The sequence below is a fragment of the Beta vulgaris genome, chromosome 4, assembly GCF_026745355.1.
Source record: "Beta vulgaris subsp. vulgaris cultivar EL10 chromosome 4, EL10.2, whole genome shotgun sequence".
NCBI classification, from domain to species: Eukaryota; Viridiplantae; Streptophyta; class Magnoliopsida; order Caryophyllales; family Amaranthaceae; genus Beta; species Beta vulgaris.
The window spans coordinates 45,717,545-45,736,557 of record NC_079205.1 but is presented as its reverse complement, the minus strand read 5'-3'; the positions used below and the strand labels follow the sequence as shown (position 1 = coordinate 45,736,557).

Genomic DNA, 19,013 nt, shown 5'->3' with positions numbered 1-19,013 from the left:
AGCCTGATCCCTTAGATGTACATATGCCCTAAACACATTTCCTGACTTGTCTGTTTCCTCAACCCACATCTCTATGGTGTCAGTTCCCCTCCCAAAACTCCACACCTTCTCTAAATCAGCATCACTACTTATTTCCATCTTCCTATTAGTTCTAGGGTTGTGCACCAATATTCTAAAGGATTTGGGGAGATACACATTCTGTTTTTCAGATTCCACAAATAAGTCTTCATATAATCCCATTAAGTGGCACAAGTCTGTGTCATCCACCCTTAAATCAAAATCATGCCCATTACAATGGACAAGCAACCAAATTGATGCCATCCTAAAATAAACAACAAACAACCCAAAAACAAGAAATTTCAAAACACTAAGTACTTCAACTACCACATTGCACAAAAACAAGAAATTTCAAAAAAAAAATCATGATCAAAATCAACCCTAACCATGCAAATAACTAACCAGAAGACAATCGCAGTTCAAAAAAAACTTTTTTCAAACATAAACAAGGCAATGAAGTTACTTACCTTCAAAGGGAGTAGAGATGATTTTGCGTTCCAACCCTTTTCTGAAATTTCAAAATCGTCTTTTTAAACTCCTTTGAAGAACACCCAGTTCGCGAATCTATACTTTCCTCTTTGTCTTCCAAAATCGCAACTTTTTGTAAAGAAATCTTCAAATTTGCAGTTAGTTTTTAGGGATTCTTTGATGTTTGAACACGCATGAACAACAGAGCAAGAGGAGGGGAGTTCAAAGGGCGTGGATTTTTTTCGCAGAAATTTTATGTCAGGTTGGCAAAGGAACATAACCATAATGGCGCCACAAAATAAGGGCAAAGTTGTAAATACAACCTAACGGAGCACTAACGTCCGTTAAAACTAAGGGTATCTGGTGAATTTTGTTAAAAGTCAGGGGTATATGGTGAATTTTGAAAAAACCTGGGGTATTTGGTGAATAAATTTTTTTGTCAGGGGTATTTGGTGAAAAAACCGATTATTTTATTTAGTTGAAACAACATTCTATAATAATAAGATATCTTTTTAAAAAAGACATCTTATTAATTCTTAATAGGAAATACAAAGCTTTCTACGGAGATAAACTAAGTATTATAAATATGACTATTAACTACTAGAACAGTTTACCCTATTACTTGATCTATCAAGTTCGAAGATGGGCAAAACTAATGATGTTTTGTGATTCTGCATGTTCATCAACATTAGGATCATCATCATCCGAGTAGTCTTCATCTTAGAGGCGTAGGGACACCTCTCTCCAGCAAGTGCTCTTGCCATAAAAGGCATGTACACTTATATTGTATAAGCTTTTTGAAACTTGTATTTTTGTCCACTTAGACTACCCTATATGTCCTGGTGAAGACGCCTAAACTACTTTCACAGATGATAGATGTGTGATATTTAAAGGCTAGTTCAGGAGGGCAGTATCGTCTTTCAATGCATTCTCCCCATGCATTGCAAACTGTTAGGAGTTTTAACAGTACTCCCTTTTTCATCCGTGGTCAGAGGTTTAGCGCCAAAAAGTCTACATCACTTCCCATAAGTGCAGCACTAGAGCCTCTTTCCTCCATGTCTTCTGGTTGAATTTTTGAATCCTTCCCAAAAAGTTTGGTGTTTTTGAACTGCCAATGTTTTCTTTTTTTAATTCCTCCCAATCTTCTTGGAGGATGTCCATATTAAACCTGTGCCTCCAACACTCACCAGGGAAAATTTATGGAGGGGCAACTTGTTAATTGGCCATCTCTAAAGAATTCTTTGGAATTTTTGTAATTTAGAAACCAAAGATTTTACGAATGAAATATTTCCACAGTAACATAGTGTATTTATAATACATTATATTAACAATTATCCCTATTTTTTGGGAAAGATGAAACGTCGGTTGTCCACGAAGGTCAAACAAGTCAATGCACATCCTATAGTTTGATACTAAATGCCACAGGAGTCTTAGTCCCCGGGGGATACCAGTTTAAATTTGATAAAACCTTGCTAACATACTTTGTTGTAATCTAATTGGTTAAACTACAACGCTTAATAAATTCAGGCGAAAATCAATAAATAGAACAAGATGCAATAATTAATCTATTAATTATCGCCAAACATTCCCATTCACATCACAAACTTTAAGAATAAGTTTTACAACACATATGAGGATAATCCAGGTTAGACAACTAAAGTGAAAATAAATTCAAGCGAAAATCAATAAGTAGAACAAGATGCAATAATATAATTAGTCTATTAATTATACCCAAACATTCCCATTCACATCACAAACTTTAAGAATAAGTTTTACAATACATATGAGTATAATCCAGGCTGGCCAACTAAAGTGAAAACACGAAGATTATTACCTCCATGAGTTCTTGCTTCAATCAGAGAATTAACGAACTTGGCGCTAGTACATGTTCTAGATCTAATGAACTAACCTGTAATCCTTGAAGGGGGTTGGCTAGGCTAAGACTAGGCTACGCTAGAAAAAGTAATTGCAAGTTGTTGTGTGTTGTGTTGATTGCCTTTTGGTTGATGATTTTCCTTATTTTATAAACCAATGTGCTACATAACTTCCATGCATCTTTAGGAGGGAAATGACTTGAATCATCTTTTATTCAAATCCTAACCGTTTTGTGGCGCTGAGTTTTACTGCACATGTTCTTGCTTATGTGGCTCATTTCATGATCATTCCTTTAATTACTCGTGCCCTTGTCCTCCATTGACTTCCATCTCTTGAAGACCTTGATTGACTTTGACCTTCATTGACTTTCTTTCATGGGCTTTACATTATGATTGGGCCTTCATGTTAGAATAGAGATTAAACCTTTTGAGGTCTAATACAATGTACCATAATCAATGTTATCAAACATCTAAAAATGGTAGTAACAACAAGCAGAGAAGAAAACTAGAGTATCAAGGAAGATGAAGCAATGTCAATTAAGAAATTCATGGAAGAAGAAACTCAACAGATGAACACAAAGTCATCAAGAACTTGTGTGTCTAGCCCTCGTTTGTTTTTTCCCTACTTATTCTAATAATAAAATGAACCGTGAGATAAAAACACTTCATCATGCTTAGCTTTTCAATATCTCTTGTATTGTATTGTTTCAAAAACTAAATCTGTTTTTTTTTTTAATTATTTTTGCTTATCTAGAACTAATATGAATTTATTAGTCTTTATTGGACCTTATTTAGTTATCTAAACTTATCATACCTTATTTTGTGAGTGTCTTAAAACTTTTTTTTGCTAAAATAAGCTTATTTAACTTGTCGAAACTTATTAGACTTTATTAGTCATTATTTGAACTAATCTGAACTTATTTTTTCTTATAAAGATTGAAAATAAGGTAAGCTGAACAAACAATAATGCTCAATCTAAATCACATATCCTATGTTCTATCTAGTCAAAAAGTGGAAGTGTTGGTAAAAAAAAAAAGCCCATCTTTACAAAAACATAACAACTTCTAAGACAAATCAACTCAACAAAAACCTTAAACTGATGGTTAAAGCTCTAAAAATAGTTTTATATTCTATTACACCAGATGCACATATCCTATTTTAGTAATAGGGTATTCGTTTGTTTAGGCAATTCCAAACAATCGACGAAAAGCATTCACATCATGACCTTTTAGCAAGTTCAGGGAGCATTGGTTTTCTCTTAATAGTTAAACCTGTGAAAAAGGGAACGTATTCTAATTTGACATTCATGTTCTGACCCTTGAGCTCAAAACGATACGAAACAAAGTTGTTGTCTTTGACACTAACATAACAAATCAACAACTCAAACTAAGTTGGCCAAAATATCCACTTTCTCCCCTCTTACCCTTAGAAGTCGTAGCAAACAACTTCCAAGTCTGTTCGAGTCAATTTCATCAATGATCATCTTTGATCATGGTCAAAATCTTTACAGAATTAGTAACATATTTTTAATGGTAACGAATACAGGCTTGGGTCAGAGCCCTAGCTATCAAGGCATTCACATCATCATATATATGTATCCTACTAGAGAGGGTCGAGATAAACTTACTCCCAGCGTTCGTCTACTAGGACTTAAACCAATGAGCTTAAAGTCATGATGTGCAAGTTCAATCATTAGACCAAAGCTTTATCAGATAGAACATCTTAGAAGTCTAGCCGACCTATGTGTGCAGACTAAACAATTTGGGAGTAAGAGAGAAAGGTAAGGGATCCTCTCTTCTTAATTGCCCTACTAGGAGTTTTTCCCCCAACCTTAAGATTAAAAGCTTGTCTCTTTTCCACTACGCCAAGCTTAGCTTGATTAGTCAAAAACGGAGGCGGCAAATGGTGTTAGAAATTCGTATATACTACATCAATTACTATCATAAACTATTAAATGCTCCAAAATACATGCAACACATGTGCATAGTAGCAAAAGATCCAGCAACCAGAATACCAGATAATACTAATTTATCACCCCATCTCTAGACCAGCTCAGATCATTTGACATCAACTTCACTGTCAACTTCTAGTCCAAAAGTTCTTTGTTTGCATGATACATCACAAATTACAAGTTTAACTGAAAACTCGGAAGAGGGGAAAGAGGGGAGATTAAAGAGGATTAATGTTGTTATCCCTCAACCTCAAGCTCCAGAAAGACGTTAATCTTACCAAATGTTCACAAAAGTTGTCGGGAAAAAAATGCTCAAATGAACTGAAAATTTTCACTCTTACAAAGTGTTGTTTGGTTGAACAGTATTAACACTAGCATGGGTACTTTTTCTAGCTCACGTACTCGTACCCGCACCCGTACCTGATACAATACGTATCCTGTATGCCAGTATGGGTATGCGTATCCTTTCCTAAAATTTCAAAATCTTGCCGTTTTCTATCCCCGTACCCGAATCCGCACCCGTATCCGTCTATATGCAACCTAGTTAACACCTGTATCACCTTCATCATGCCTTCTTCTCATGATGCGATATTATGAGTAACCTCGTTTGTGTCTAATCCAACATATGCATAAACTGATAACCCCTGTTAGTGCTTGTAACTAACCCATGTCATCAATTAAGATGTAGCATGTTGCATATAGTAATTTGTTTAAAATAGGCAAGAAGCAAAAACTGCTTGATTTAACCAGTCATTACAGAATTTTGATCTGTACCCTCAAGCTCCAAGTTGATGATCCACCATCAAACATCTCAGCTGTCAGCTTCTCAAATGCACAAACAAAACTTGTAACACTGCTTTTGTTCAAAATTCAGCTTATAAAATCTGCTCATACTAAATTAAAAATAGCAGAAAATGCTTAATCCATAATAGTACTAGCTCTATAATTCTATAAACCAGTAAAAGAATTCACTAATCTTAAGCCACCGACAGCAGAAATCTAAATAGTTGATTTCTACTCCATAAATCCAGAAAAAATAAATACAAACTTATATCCCATTTATGATTACTATATGCAATTCTCAGGCATTATTATTATTAGAAAATTAACATCCCCAAACACCCAAAAAAGAAAAAAGCTCAATTTCTTCAAAATTACAAAATATGTAACCGATCAATGCAATTTATAAATTACGCAAACCTCATAAATCTAACAATTCAAACATGCAAAAAAAAAAAAAAAAAAAAACCATAAATTCTGTTAAGCTAGCCAATCAAGATCAAATTATATAAAACTCTTAAACAAGATTATAACATTCTAGTTCTAGCTTCTCCAATAATAGAAGATCATAAAATAATTCATAGAATTTCCATGAATTTTCAACAAAGAATAATAATACATCAAATACAAGCTTCTTCATACTATCACAACAAAACATTAGTACAAAATATGAGGAACAATAATACTACTTACTTCATATACTATATATCTAATAAGAATAATAATACTTCTATTACAACAAAAAATTACCCATCACCAATGCATTGTGAAGAAGATCACAAAAACAAAAATAAACCCAGATACCAAAATCAAAAACCCAGATCACATACCAGATCTTAACTCAATCCAAATTCATGGATTTCAACCTTTAATTGTTTTCCTCCTTGAACGATCGCTGGGTTTCCATGACTGTAAAAGAGAGTCATGGTATTTCAAAGGGATAGCTCCAGCACCAGCTCCCTTTGATCTTCTCTTTTGTTTATTCTTTGGTTTCGGCATCGGTATTGGCTTACTGCTACTACAATCAATAACTTGTTCATCAACATCTAAATCTACATGCTCGGAATTATTATTGATGACAAGGTTAGCGAAACGAAGGGCGGGTTTTCGACGACGAATAACACGCCTTTGAATGTAAGGAACGCCAACAACTGAGCCAGCAACGTAGTATACAGCTTTGACTAGTAGATCGAGGCCTTGGCAGCGGCGATTGGATTTAGAGGAGAGAGAAAGTGAAAGTGAAGGGGAAGAAGAAGAAGAAGAAGTTGAGTTTGAAGAAGAGGTGAGTGAATGAGTTGAGATTGTTGAGTGTGTAGTTGTTGTTGTTGAAGATGAAAAACAAGAAGATGATGAAGAACAAGATGAAGGTGAAACGGTAGGAGATGGAGATATAGATGAAGTTGCAGATCTTCGGATTCTCATTATTTTTTTTAGAGTGAAAAATGGAAAAATAAATGGTGGGTTTTTATGGGTTTTTTTAGATTTGATCTGGGGTTTTGGTGAAATTTGGAGAGAGGAGGTGAGGAGGAAGAACTAAGAAGGAGAAGTGAAAATGGTGGCAGAGAGAGAAGAGAAATAGAGAAAGAAGAGAATAGAGATAGAGGGAGGTGATTTGGGCTAGATTTGGGCTTTGCCGCGTTTTGAGGAGAGAGATTGGGGATTTAGAGATCCACGGTGAGCTGTAAAAGATTAAGAGAGTCCTGTTTAGAGTATTTCATATTTGACTTGGAAAGTGAATGAGATCTACATACGGTATGTTTGGCAAAATTAGCGGTTCTAGTAACTGTTAGCGATTGTAATAGCTGTAATTGTTGGGGGTAGCTGCTAGCTGTCTATTAGTAGCTGTCAGTGGTCAACTATTAAATTAGTTGTTTAATTAGAAGTGTTTGGCAAAAGTAGCTGTTGGAATTGTAAAAGACAATAAATGACATTTATTCTAATATGAAATGAACTAAAACAATTTCATATGTTCATTCAATATTTATTTTTTCAAAGAAGTTACACAAAAAAGAGTATATGATTTTTTAGCTGCTCAAAGAAATGTATAAATCTAAGAAAATATTCAACCCTCAAAAATTTATATTACCAGTTTTAACTGAAATACTTGTAAAATATATTATCTTTAAATAAATATTTAAATTACATCTCTGCTATTATAAAACAAACATTGAATTGCCATAACATAAAACAGTTAATAAATAGTAAAAGAAAAAAAAAACATTAATTGGTTAACTATTCTACCTTATGCTATTGCTAGACCGCTACATCTAAATCTCAAACGTTACCTGTAGTAACGTTCCGCAACCGCTACTCATACTCTACTCCAACTGCTACCCGTTACTACAACTACTACCTTACCAAACACTCATAATTTTCTTAAGTAGCGTCTCAATCTTGTCCAATCGCTAACCGCTATCTCAAACGCTAGTGCCAAACAGGACCAAAGCCGAAGAAAGATGAGTATGGGTCGGATTTGGATTGGGTGGATCTAAATCGGACTCATACATATTGGGTTAAATTTGATTAGGGATGATATAAATTTTTGAACGATTATGAAGTAGCAATATTTTGATTTCATTCATCATATACTCGAATATACCTAGAGTATATTAAACCCAAAATTATCCTACATCAAGTGTTCATTCATTACTTGTAACTCCTTGAGTTATTTGAACCTATGCACAAATCATTTTAGTCATCATTTGTGCGGAACACTAACGTAGCAAAATCAGAGCATAAAACTTAAAATTGAGTTAGTGTCGTTGCAATTCCTAACAATTGTAATTGTTCCTAAGTTGTTTGTTTGTTCTATTAGTGTAAATTCAATATGTTGTATTTTTTTTGGAGGATTGGAATTTTGAGTGAAAGTATGTATTCAAGTGAGCTTTGAGTGAAGTTAAAAAACGGACTTTAACTAAAGTCAAGAAAGGAACAACTATTGTTGGAATTGATGTTCATAGAGGAACACGAGTAGTGACTCAATGTTGATTGACCTATTATTAACGAAAGATAAATTGAGTCTAAAATCCCTTATAGGTTTTTAATTGATCTATGAAAATTTTCCTCGCAAAATCTCGTGTTCTTTAAATTCTGCAAAATATGCTCATAGTTCTTCACCCCTCTTATAGTAATCCTACTTAAATAACAAATACTTCCTCTGTTTCTAAATAAGTGCAACATTTCTTGTTTGCACGTTTGCCAATGCATTATTTTAACCATTAATATCTTCAATTATCAATAAGTAAAAATTATAAAAAGTTGATATTAAAAAAATTCACATTCAGACGAATCTAACAAGATCCCACATAACTATGTTTTTCCTAAAATGTAAATCACTAAAGCTAAAGCTAATTAAAGTTTAAACTGTGAATAGTAAACACTATGCTAATGTTGCACTTATTTAGAAACGGAGGAAGTATTACGGTAAATCTCTCGGTTCAATACTTTTTATGTTTCTTTTCTTGGCCCAAGTCATTAGTTAGGGTTTGGTGATAAGATGAGGTTGGAGACTAATCACAAGACCAACAATTTTATATCGGCTCTTCCTAAGCAGATCGTTCTTTATGTTTCTTTTCTTGGCCCAAGTCATTAGCTTCTCGATCCAGATCGTTCTCCGAAAACCACTAATGTACTTAGTTACTTAGCAGTACCTATTAGACGTTAGAAGTCTCTTTGAACTGCAACATGCAGAGGCACATTACTGGATTCAAAGTCATCTTTGGGTCAGTTTTCAACCAAATATTCAAGGGCATAAACTATATATGGCTATCAGATCAACGTGTAACCTACATACATACAAATATGAATCAAGAAATAGCTAAATAAAATCAAAATCTTTACTCGTGCAATGAGTAGTTCAGACAGAATCGAACTTCTGATTGATCCGGGTACTTGGAGCTTGAATAGCCAAAAATTGTGGAGAGACGATAACTTTGTCATTAAACACCCCAAAGACTCAAAAGAGCGTCTCAAGAACCTACAATAAAGAATGATGGTACTGATCATGTTAATGAGAATAATATACTGCAACTCTGCAAGATTGACCCCAAGGGATACAAGATAGAGTCCAATGTTCGTGAGCAAACAATGAGCTGTTGCACATTCAGAAAGGAGCAGGCTAAACAAATTTAAGGTAATATGAGCAGGTGCGATCACAAAACGGTCGTTTAATTCAGGGGTCTATTGTCAAATAGCTTATATGATATACCAATCAATATTAGTCAAATTATCTTTCTGGTAGGGTTAGTTCCCGTTCAGATCAAAACCGAGTTATGTAATTTAGGGTAGAATTCAGGTCTGCATCGGGTAATGTAGGCCTTTTTAAAATGTAAAAAACAAAAAAAAAAAAAAAAAGGAAGAAGAAGAATACATATCCATCTTTACTTAGCTGGTTCAGGATTTCATAGTGTTACTACACCTTTTATTTAACATAGTTTGAAGCAATATAAATAAACTTTGATTGTACAATTGCCATTTTGCATTCATACCATATGGTTTCTTAGAAAATTTGTGAATTCAGCCAGTGAAGCGGAAAAAGGACAAGCGATGATACACATCTGTCAAAAGGGCATCACATCGCTATTAATGCTAGATTATACTTCCAAGCTAGACGTGATGATGTCATCAATTCAACAAAAACTTCTCATATCACTTTTTTAACATCTCGGTTTATTGTAACTCCAAGAAAGATCACTTCACATGAAGTATACACAGTTTACAGTCCTACACTCTACTTCGAGGAAACAAAACTTAGCAAGATACTTTGGTACATGACATACCTCTTATGAGTCCAATAGTCCATGCTTCAGATCAAGAATTATTAGTCTATTTGCTTCCTCCAAAGAGAATATTGTGATAGATCCCTACAAACTTTACCATCTTTATATTTGTACAAGTTCTTCCCTCACCTAGTCTCGACATTTCAACAAAAGAAAAGCAAAAACTAGCGTTAATATCAGCAACAAAACACATTCTGCAACAGCAAACAACAAATATTCCAAGACTTCTGACTCTCCACAAAGTCATGGAAAGTATGTATCATCTAGTCTCAAGCGGGGGGTTTTTTTTTTTTTAACCCTGGTATCAAGGTAAAACAGGAAAGCCAGATAAACAATGTGTATTAACAATCATATTTGATATGTATGAGATTCATTTACCATTTCTTTAGGTTCTGTTCCCGGAAATTGCCCGATGTCGTATCCTTCTATCTGTTGGAATTCATTGTGCAAGCCGATAGCATAATCCTCTGCATGTGTTCCACCACTTTGAAAATAGTCTGCAATCTGCAAGTTTGATTCCCAGCTCACTTGTCAACATTATTGCTATAAGTAAGGAGATAATTTTAAAAAGGAGCGTCAGGCTTGTAAGCTTTCAACCAAACTCATTGATTGTTCAATGTCCACTGCAACTGAACTTAAGCAGGGATGGCATATGTTGCTTTACTATTGGCATTAGACAAAAAGGTCGAATATGATCAAGTGACAATCTTATGCTTACATGACTAGCCATTGACATCCCGCTGAGAGCAGCACTCTCTAGACTTGATCCTAGCAGCCAATCACCACATATACCAGCTCTTCCCTGAGGATCAAAGATGCATGGTGTACCTGGAATATTGTTTGGAAGGGCTGCCCCCCTGCAGATGACAAAAAGAAATGGAACCGCTCATTCCCTTATACTTCAAATTCCTATTTAATAATTAAAAAAGATAATTATGACCTCTAGGATCTATCACAGCACATTTTTATGAGAGATTCTTGTATTGGTCAAAATAATCTCCTCACCCGTTAATGTTGATATTACCTTTGCATTTTCCGTTCCTCTTTTTGCTCATCCCCCCCCCCCCCCCCCCCCGATCCTCCCAGGAATAAAATTTCAAATATATGGCATTGACAGGTAGAAAAACATGTAACATCTTCTGTCTTTTTTCCTGCTAAGAACTTCTTTGAAGCCTCCCAAACAATTTCTAAAACGAATAACATGAATGAATGGAGACTTTGTCAGTCTTAGAAAATAATTTCCTTACCACAGTTGCACCTTGGTATAAATTGGTTTCTTCAGTGATCCTTTTGACAGCCCTAATGCACTCTCTACACCCTCTAGCATCAGCATCGTCACCTTCTCTGCTGTGACATTTGGAATGTTTTCCTAATAGTAGGTTAATTAATATTCAGCAACATAAAGACAAAATTGCCAGCACTTTGCATGAAAAGGTGAAATGCAGGCATGAGGCATTGGCCCACATCGATCTCAGTCAGGTTCAGTTGAGGGAGCTTAAGGTGCTCTAGCCACATCTCTGGGCACTTTGTCAAACAATTTTTCGTTTTTATTCTATAAAATCTAGTAATTTACTCTTCTATTTGTATGGAGTGGTATCATAAACCACTATTGCGTAAACTTCAGACATGTTTTAGAATTCAGCGTATATTTATTCTGTATAATTTGGTAAAATTGGTTAAATATTCTTCGTACGAGTGATAAATAGTTGTGCCTATGAAAAAGTTTTACCTCCCTTCCCTTAAAAAGCGGCTTTGCTCTGTCCTTATGCTAGGCTCTAGGGACCATATCATCTTTTCCTTTTAACAATACCATCACAAATAGTGGCAGCCATTTAGTAGTATCTATCCTTAAAAAAGGATGTTGATATTCCTAATTTACGCTGGTTAGAAAATTTGACTAGTTGACTTTCCAACGTTATAATTTTCAAGCTTCCAGAATCATATCACTGTTAACTTAACCAAGTAGAGGACATTTCAGGATGGTTGTAAGTTACAACCGTATACCTTGTTTCCTTTTAGTAAGGAGAAAGACCCTGACTAGACCTTAACTCTCACAGTTTCTTGGTTCAATATATGCATGTCAGGTGAGAGTAGGGGTAAAAGGTGAGGGAAACCCTCAAAGACCACACTTGGCAAGATTCAAATTATCAAACAGGTAAAAGAAAGTCTAGAGAAAAGTTTTGTTCAGCCTCAGAACATCAAGGATGAAAATTGTCTCCACTGTCCAGTTACTTCTCCAATTATGTTAAAATGCAAAAATGATTTAGAAGTTAGAACCTTCAACATTTTAATGTGCATCACCAGAACCTCATGGGACACTGTTTTCAACAGGGCCAAGGGGGGACTTGTGAAGGCAGAGTGAATTTTCAACAAACCCATCATCTCCATCCCTGGTAAACCACTTCTTCTCTAAGCCAACAAATCAAAGGACCTGGCTAAACTTCAGGACTGTGTTCTACTTTCTCAATAGGAACAGGAAAGAGATACGACTCAACGATAGAGTGCCCCTATCATGGATTTAAGTAATTAGCAGTCCAAATATAAACTTACCTTGGAACAACTAGAGTACGAAACATACATATAAATATATTGGCAAGAGAACTGATCTGACCACTGAACAATTAACATTGGGATATCAGAGATGCAGATATACCTCCAAGCTAACCCCTAATAGGTTTAGCTTAGTTATAGTAATTTTCATCAGCAACTGAGAGTTTAGATCATTTTTACATTTATGCTTGGATTGGGGGTAATTTGTTAAGGAGTGGGGAATAATCACCCTCATTTTGGGGTAATTGGACCCACCCTCCCCACCTGAGTGATGCATTATCCCCAAAATGAGAATAATAGTTCCCCAGTTCCCCTTTCCCTCTATCTCTCCTTGTATTATCTATATCATCTCTTCCAAGTTCCAACACCATCTAGATGCTACTTCATTTTCTTTATGTTGTCTCCATTACCCCCTCAATGCATCACCCTTACCAGAAAAAGCAGAAAGATCGCTGGTACTTTTCAGGGAGGAGGGGGGATTTCAGGAGCAAGTTAACTCCCGAGTGCCTTTAGTTTGTTAGCCTATGAGATCCAACACATGAGACGAATTCAAAGCTCTTACTATAAGCTTTGAGCAGTGTTTTACATTTCTCATAGATTCATATCTGTATTACCATGTTCCACGGTTGAAGGATTAACAAACCTGTGGAACCTTGTTCCGCTTTCCAAAAGCTGCTGTACTGAAGAAGGTCCAGCAATGAGGACCACCTTGGGTAGAAGACAATTTTGCGGAGTTGTTTGCCATCCATGATAAAGCATCAATTCCTTTTACAAATGCTCCTTCAAAGGGAAATGTCAAAGGAAGAGGATCTTCAAATGCTGCAAGGAGGGCCCATATAGAGCTCAATTCTAATCTCTGCAAAAACATTCAATGCAGTTTCAACAGTAAGGTGCTAGTTCCAAGTACATGCATAACAGTTACTATCATAAATCAGTTGGCTAAGAATAATGCAAAAATGATTACGGAAACAATATAGTCAGAACTGGATGAATACATAAGCTACACATAAAAGATCGACACCACACACCTTCATCTGTTTAGCAATAAGCGGCAATCCCGAAGAAGCAAGTAAGCGATTTGCACATTTTCCTGATGACAAAGTAGAAAGTTAACATGATTTCATTGCCAGTAATACACCAAGAGGCTTGTGCAGTCAAAGAGACAGTATATCCCAAGGATGTTAACTGCAACCTAGGTTGTCAACAAAACAATCTCAAGCTGTATCGAATAGGCATCAGGCTGAACAAGTAATTACCAGAACAAGTCCCAAAATTTGACAATCACACATTCTCCTTTGACCATATTTTCTATATATATATATACCTCTGCCCCTAAATAGAATTCCCATTTCCATTGGGCAAAAGTATAAGAAAAAATCATAAGTGGGCTGTGGGACCTTAGTTATATTAAATTAGAATTAAAAAAAGGAAGTAGGTACACTATTCATGAATTGTTTATTGAGGAGAGATTATGTGGGAAAGTGGGTAGTATAATAAAAAATGAAAGTTAAATAATATTTTAATTGGCGGACCCATACCAAATAAGGAAATGGAAAATCTACTTGGGACAGACATAAATGGAAAAATGGGAACTACATATATATGTTGTTGGATTTTGTCTCAAAGTATCTATCTCCATAATATCTAATTTTTAGTCATAAATAGTTGGAGATATAAAGGATTAAAGGTATGCATCGGAAGGCGTTTAAGTCAAATTGGAACAACTATTAACAAATGGAAGAAGTGCATATTTTTGAAGATCACAAATAACAAGAATGAAAGATTTTAGGGAAGGACAACGTCTAGTTCGTATAACAAGTGTCAACTTCAGTAACTTAACAGTGCCAAAACCATTTAAAGTCATCGGAAACCTGTTTTAATCTAAGTCTAACAAAGATTTCTCTTCGAGTTATTACATTTACAACATAATCCTGGCACATGAACTATCTTATAGGAAAACAACAACAACAACAATATAAGAGCCTTAACCCCAAAAAGTATGGGGTTGGCTACAAGATGAAGACATTTTCTCATTATTTGCTTACATATATACTCCACCACTTACCCCCTGTCCACTGTAATGTAATCCTCATGACCCAATATCGTCTCCTTGTACCCCTTCCATCAAGGTCGTCTTTGGTCTTCCTACACATTTTTCAAATCTCCCTCACACCAGGTTTCAAGTCTCCATTCTCCCAATCAATGTATCCTCATAGGCTCATATGCGTGTGAATATTCCGAACCACCGTAGTTGATTCTCACTCTTGTTATTCTTAATAAATGCTACTACCACCCAACCAAAGATCTCTTCTTTACAGGTTCTCTCTTTTTATTGTACCACAAATCAACCTCAAACACGCATCTCTGCCACATTCATCTTCCTTACACGAATTTTCTTGAAAGGCCAACATTCCACCCTTTGCAATGCATCATCTATGTTATAGGTGGTTTCTCACACTTTTGCAATGCAATATACCCACAAGACTGATGGCAGTAATTTGCCTATGTTACATTCTACTGGTCCTTTACGGATACATGTCCAAAAAAAAAGTTATCCTAAACTACTGGTGCTTGTTAAAGACCCTGCCTTTCCATATGCTATTAAAGAAAATTTCTTAGTTATAGATTACCAGTATTCCTCTAACTAGAAATTGGTGAAAGAAAAGTGTGATCAAATCATGCTTATATTTCGTAACAAGAACAAGAAAAAAACTGCTGCATAACACGAAAAAAAAGGATTCTAACTCCAAACAGAACTGAGTCTATTCCATAAAATCATACAAAAACCTGAGAGCTTTAAGCAATTCCACATTCTTGTCACAATGAACACCTATTACCCCTGAATCGTCATCCAAATTATCATATATCTCTTCATAAACTACTTCATTCAGAATGCCAGATAAGACTTTAGATACATCTATTTTGAATACATTAGATTTTACTGTGAACAAAAATAGTGCTAAAAGAAAGAAAAGAACAAGAAATGAAAACAACAGAGGTTGCAAAAGTTACCATTATGTGCAACAACAATTGTGTCAAATTTTCCGCGTGGCTTTCCATTCTCACTCAAATGCCACATTCCACTAAATGGCTCTAATGTACTGATCCAACAAGGCCTTACGACTTCAACCAGTTTTGTCTGCATAATATAAAACACCAGCTTCATTAGTAGGGTCATGGAATAAAAGAAATGCTTTTGATTGAAGTCTGATAAGTGATAACAGCATATAATACAATCTTTTGACAACTAATACATGTCAGCCTAAAGATAGGTTGTGAACTTAATAATTCAGAATGTCTAGATAACAGCATATATCTCTTCATGCGCTCCCCTTAGCCCTTTTGTCTGTCTAGAATCTAGCTAAAGAAAACATACCAGGGGGCGGATCTAAAGAAGATCTACAGAGTGACCTGGGGTGACACACAGCACATGCTACTCCCAATTATAGAGATATCCTTAAAATGCCTCTGTAAATAAAGAAATAGAAAAATTTATAGTAGTAGTAATACAATGCTGCTCCAGGAATCACACAGGGTTGCTTTCCCTTTGATCCTTTTTGTATCTCTCGCATTTGATCTCTCTGTTCCTTTTATATATGATGAAAGCAAATGTCATAAGAAAACTATGAGAGAGCTAGAGGAAGACTAAAATCATTTAGTTCTGTAACTCTGTCTGCAAGAATGTGTTAAACTGTGGTGAAGTCACTTTAGTTCACTGAGACTCCAATCAGTATTAGTAGTGTTTCTGCTAAGAAACTTTAAGTAACGATGAAGGGATGACAACTGGATGCTAAGAGGATATGAAATCTTTGATGGGTCTTGAGGCTGGTAAACATGCAAAGCACACTGAAATACTAACCCGGTTTTTTTTTTCCGGGAACGCCCCTCCAACGCTCAAGTCACTAAGTGAGGTAGAGAGAGAAAGCAGTAATTGTAGAGAGAGATGCTATATACATATATAGTGGTTGTGAATTCCAATAAATTAGGGTATTTAGGTCAAATTCCAGCTGGTGGAGGGTTGATTGCCCTAAAAGTAGGGTATTTTAGTAAATTTGACTGAGATGGGCTGGTCCATGAAATGGGCTGGTCCATGAAATGGGCCCAAACAAGTAGTAAGAATTACGATTTCCTTCATCATATTGTCTTAACTACACACTCGAATTACTTCCTCTGATTTCCACAAGTAAAGAACAGAAACCTAATACTACCCCTACGACCCTACCAAATAAGAAATAACCCAACACTATTTTGGCACCCTCTTTTAGATATACATATTTTTTTTGTCATGCAAGCTCAAGGTCATATTTTCTTTTATATTGCAAGGAGATGGTTATATTAGGAAACCGTTCTCATGAGTGGTACGGTGATACCCTTTTTCAGATATGTCATTACTTAAGAATAAGATAGACATTTTTCTAATCTTTTGCTAAAATAATAATTGATAAGTAATATTATCATCTCAATCTAATCTGAAGAATAGACAAAAACTTAAGTCTTTGTTAGGACTAGACTCGTGTAGTACTAGTACAAGCAGAATGATCATCATCTGGATGCTACTGTCACCTGATGGATTTCAAATAACCTTGTCAAGATCACCCAACTCTTCAAGTGAGAGGGACTATATCACACAGAATGTATACTTCAATGAGAATGATGCAGATTCATATACACAGTTTACTGACAAGCCAACCGACAACTCAAATACATTTCCTTCAAAATGAGTAACTGGCAGTATAAGAACAAGAACTTTTGTGAGAAAGCAAGCATAATCACCTCTGACAAGATCGAATCAGCTAGTGGACGCATTCCGTTAACACCTATATATCGTGGCGGGGAAGCAGGCAGTGGAGAAAACTGACCCCCAGGTTCAACTTCTCCAACTGTACCTTGCCATTGCTGTACTATTCCCTTATCAATCCATCCATTCACCAACTCAGCAAACTGCAAATCACTGACAGTAAAGAACTGAGCAGCATGGTCGAAAGCAAAGTGCTGAGGTTCAATAATTCTTGTTCCCATCCTCCCCCCCAAACCATGCATTCCCTGTGAACAGAACAACTATCAGGAAACTCAGAACTCCAATGAGTAATTACTGGACCAAAGAATAAGCAAAAAAAATTTCAAACTTTATTTAAATTCTCATCTACAAGAGGTCAATACTAACAAATGAAGATTAAGCCTCGTGAAGATCCAGCTAGATGTGGGTTATTTGGATTGTCACTGAGCATAGTCTTGTCCTTGGCAAGCAGAGAGACATTTTCCAACAAAAACTTAAGCTAAAAAGTCAAGAGTTGCTTTCTCCTTTTTTTCCTTTTCTCTTGAAAATTTTAGCAAAATTGTAAAAGATATTGAAAAGCATGATACAACTTACAAATAGAAATAACTGATAGATATTCAATATTGTTTCGCTAATAAGCCCAAAACAAACAAAAAAAATTGTGTATCAATTGGGAATGGAGCAAGTATTACCACTATATTATTTATATCCAAAAAGTTTTTCCATTTTACCAAAACAACAATATCCTCAATCTTAATGAGACCCAAATGCAAAATGAAATTCACATGAATAATCCTAATTTTCAATCATCTCGAAGAAATCCCAACTTTTGATTGTTCAAGACATTAAGAGGATTCTTTACAACTTACAAGTAACCCAAACTGTTGTTCTTCTTGCATTCGCTAATCCATTTTAGGTACTTCTTGTGTAACAAAATAGACGTTACACTTTCAAAAACTCACATTTCTAGGCAATTTATTAAATAGGAGAGAGATAGAGAAAGATTGTTGCCTAAAAAGAAAGTGTAACATCTATTTATTACAACAATATCTAGAAAATATATTTTGTTACGGAGGAAGTATATGATTATATGGTGTAAAACAATAGTAAATTAAAGTTCGGATTATTTTCAGTAGGTACTCATACTACCCAATTAATCAAAAGCCAGAAATATTCTGGCAAAATGCGTGAAAGTTGGGATTATTCATATCGATTTCAAAATGATCAACAATCTAAAAACTAAAGGCATGATAAAATAGAAGAAACGAAACAAAAACTAACCAACCGTGTCGAAAACAGTGGAACGAATTCCTCTCTTTTCCAAATAGAGAGCGCAAATAAGACCCGCCATTCCTCCACCAATTATCCCAACTTCTGGATCATCGGAAAGTGGAGCTGTAAAAACCACCTGTTCCTGAGTGAATGATTTCTTAAGAACTGACCTCCTACCAAACGACCTTTTTCTAGGGTTTTTGCGAGCTGGTTTATTCTCTGCATTTATAATTTGGGGCTTAATTTGAGGATTATGAGATTGGGGAATTTTGGTGAAAATTAGGGTTAGGGTTTTAGGGGTTTTGAGAGGTTGGTAAAGGAAAGGAGAGAGAAAATGAGTGGTTGTGCTCATCCTGGGAGTTGTTCTTCTTCAGTCTCTTATCTAAATTTGGCTCTCAACTCAACTCTATATATGTATAACTATATAGGCGCCAAAATACAGTTTTTGACCGTTGTTGTACTATTGAAGGCTTCAGAGCTTTTTTTTTTGTTTTTTCAAAATAAAA

At 35.4% G+C, this 19,013-nt stretch overlaps 1 protein-coding gene across 1 annotated transcript; it reads right to left on the bottom strand.

Moving 5' to 3' along the window:
* Positions 1 to 8,801: 8,801 nt before the first annotated feature.
* Positions 8,802 to 18,935, bottom strand: LOC104891149 (uncharacterized). Its single transcript, XM_010676803.3, has 10 exons — positions 18,521 to 18,935; positions 17,232 to 17,501; positions 15,471 to 15,597; positions 13,487 to 13,548; positions 13,102 to 13,314; positions 11,156 to 11,277; positions 10,627 to 10,765; positions 10,287 to 10,412; positions 9,909 to 10,037; positions 8,802 to 9,106 (listed from the first exon to the last, which is right to left on the bottom strand). Exons 1-9 carry the CDS (start codon positions 18,857 to 18,859, stop codon positions 10,011 to 10,013), a joined length of 1,425 nt encoding a protein of 474 aa, XP_010675105.2. The 5' UTR covers positions 18,860 to 18,935; the 3' UTR covers positions 8,802 to 9,106; positions 9,909 to 10,010.
* Positions 18,936 to 19,013: the final 78 nt, after the last annotated feature.

What these genes read in the sequence shown, in the direction of transcription:
- LOC104891149 (XM_010676803.3), bottom strand. Translation starts at nt 18,859, where the DNA reads ATGAGCACAACCACTCATTTTCTCTCTCCTTTCCTTTACCAACCTCTC. An exon ending in GTTCCACTGTTTTCGACACG is followed by an intron (nt 17,502 to 18,520) that starts GTTGGTTAGTTT and finishes TTCTGTTCACAG; the next exon opens with GGAATGCATGGTTTGGGGGG. An exon ending in TTATTGCTAAACAGATGAAG is followed by an intron (nt 13,315 to 13,486) that starts GTGTGTGGTGTC and finishes ATGTTTTTGCAG; the next exon opens with AGATTAGAATTGAGCTCTAT.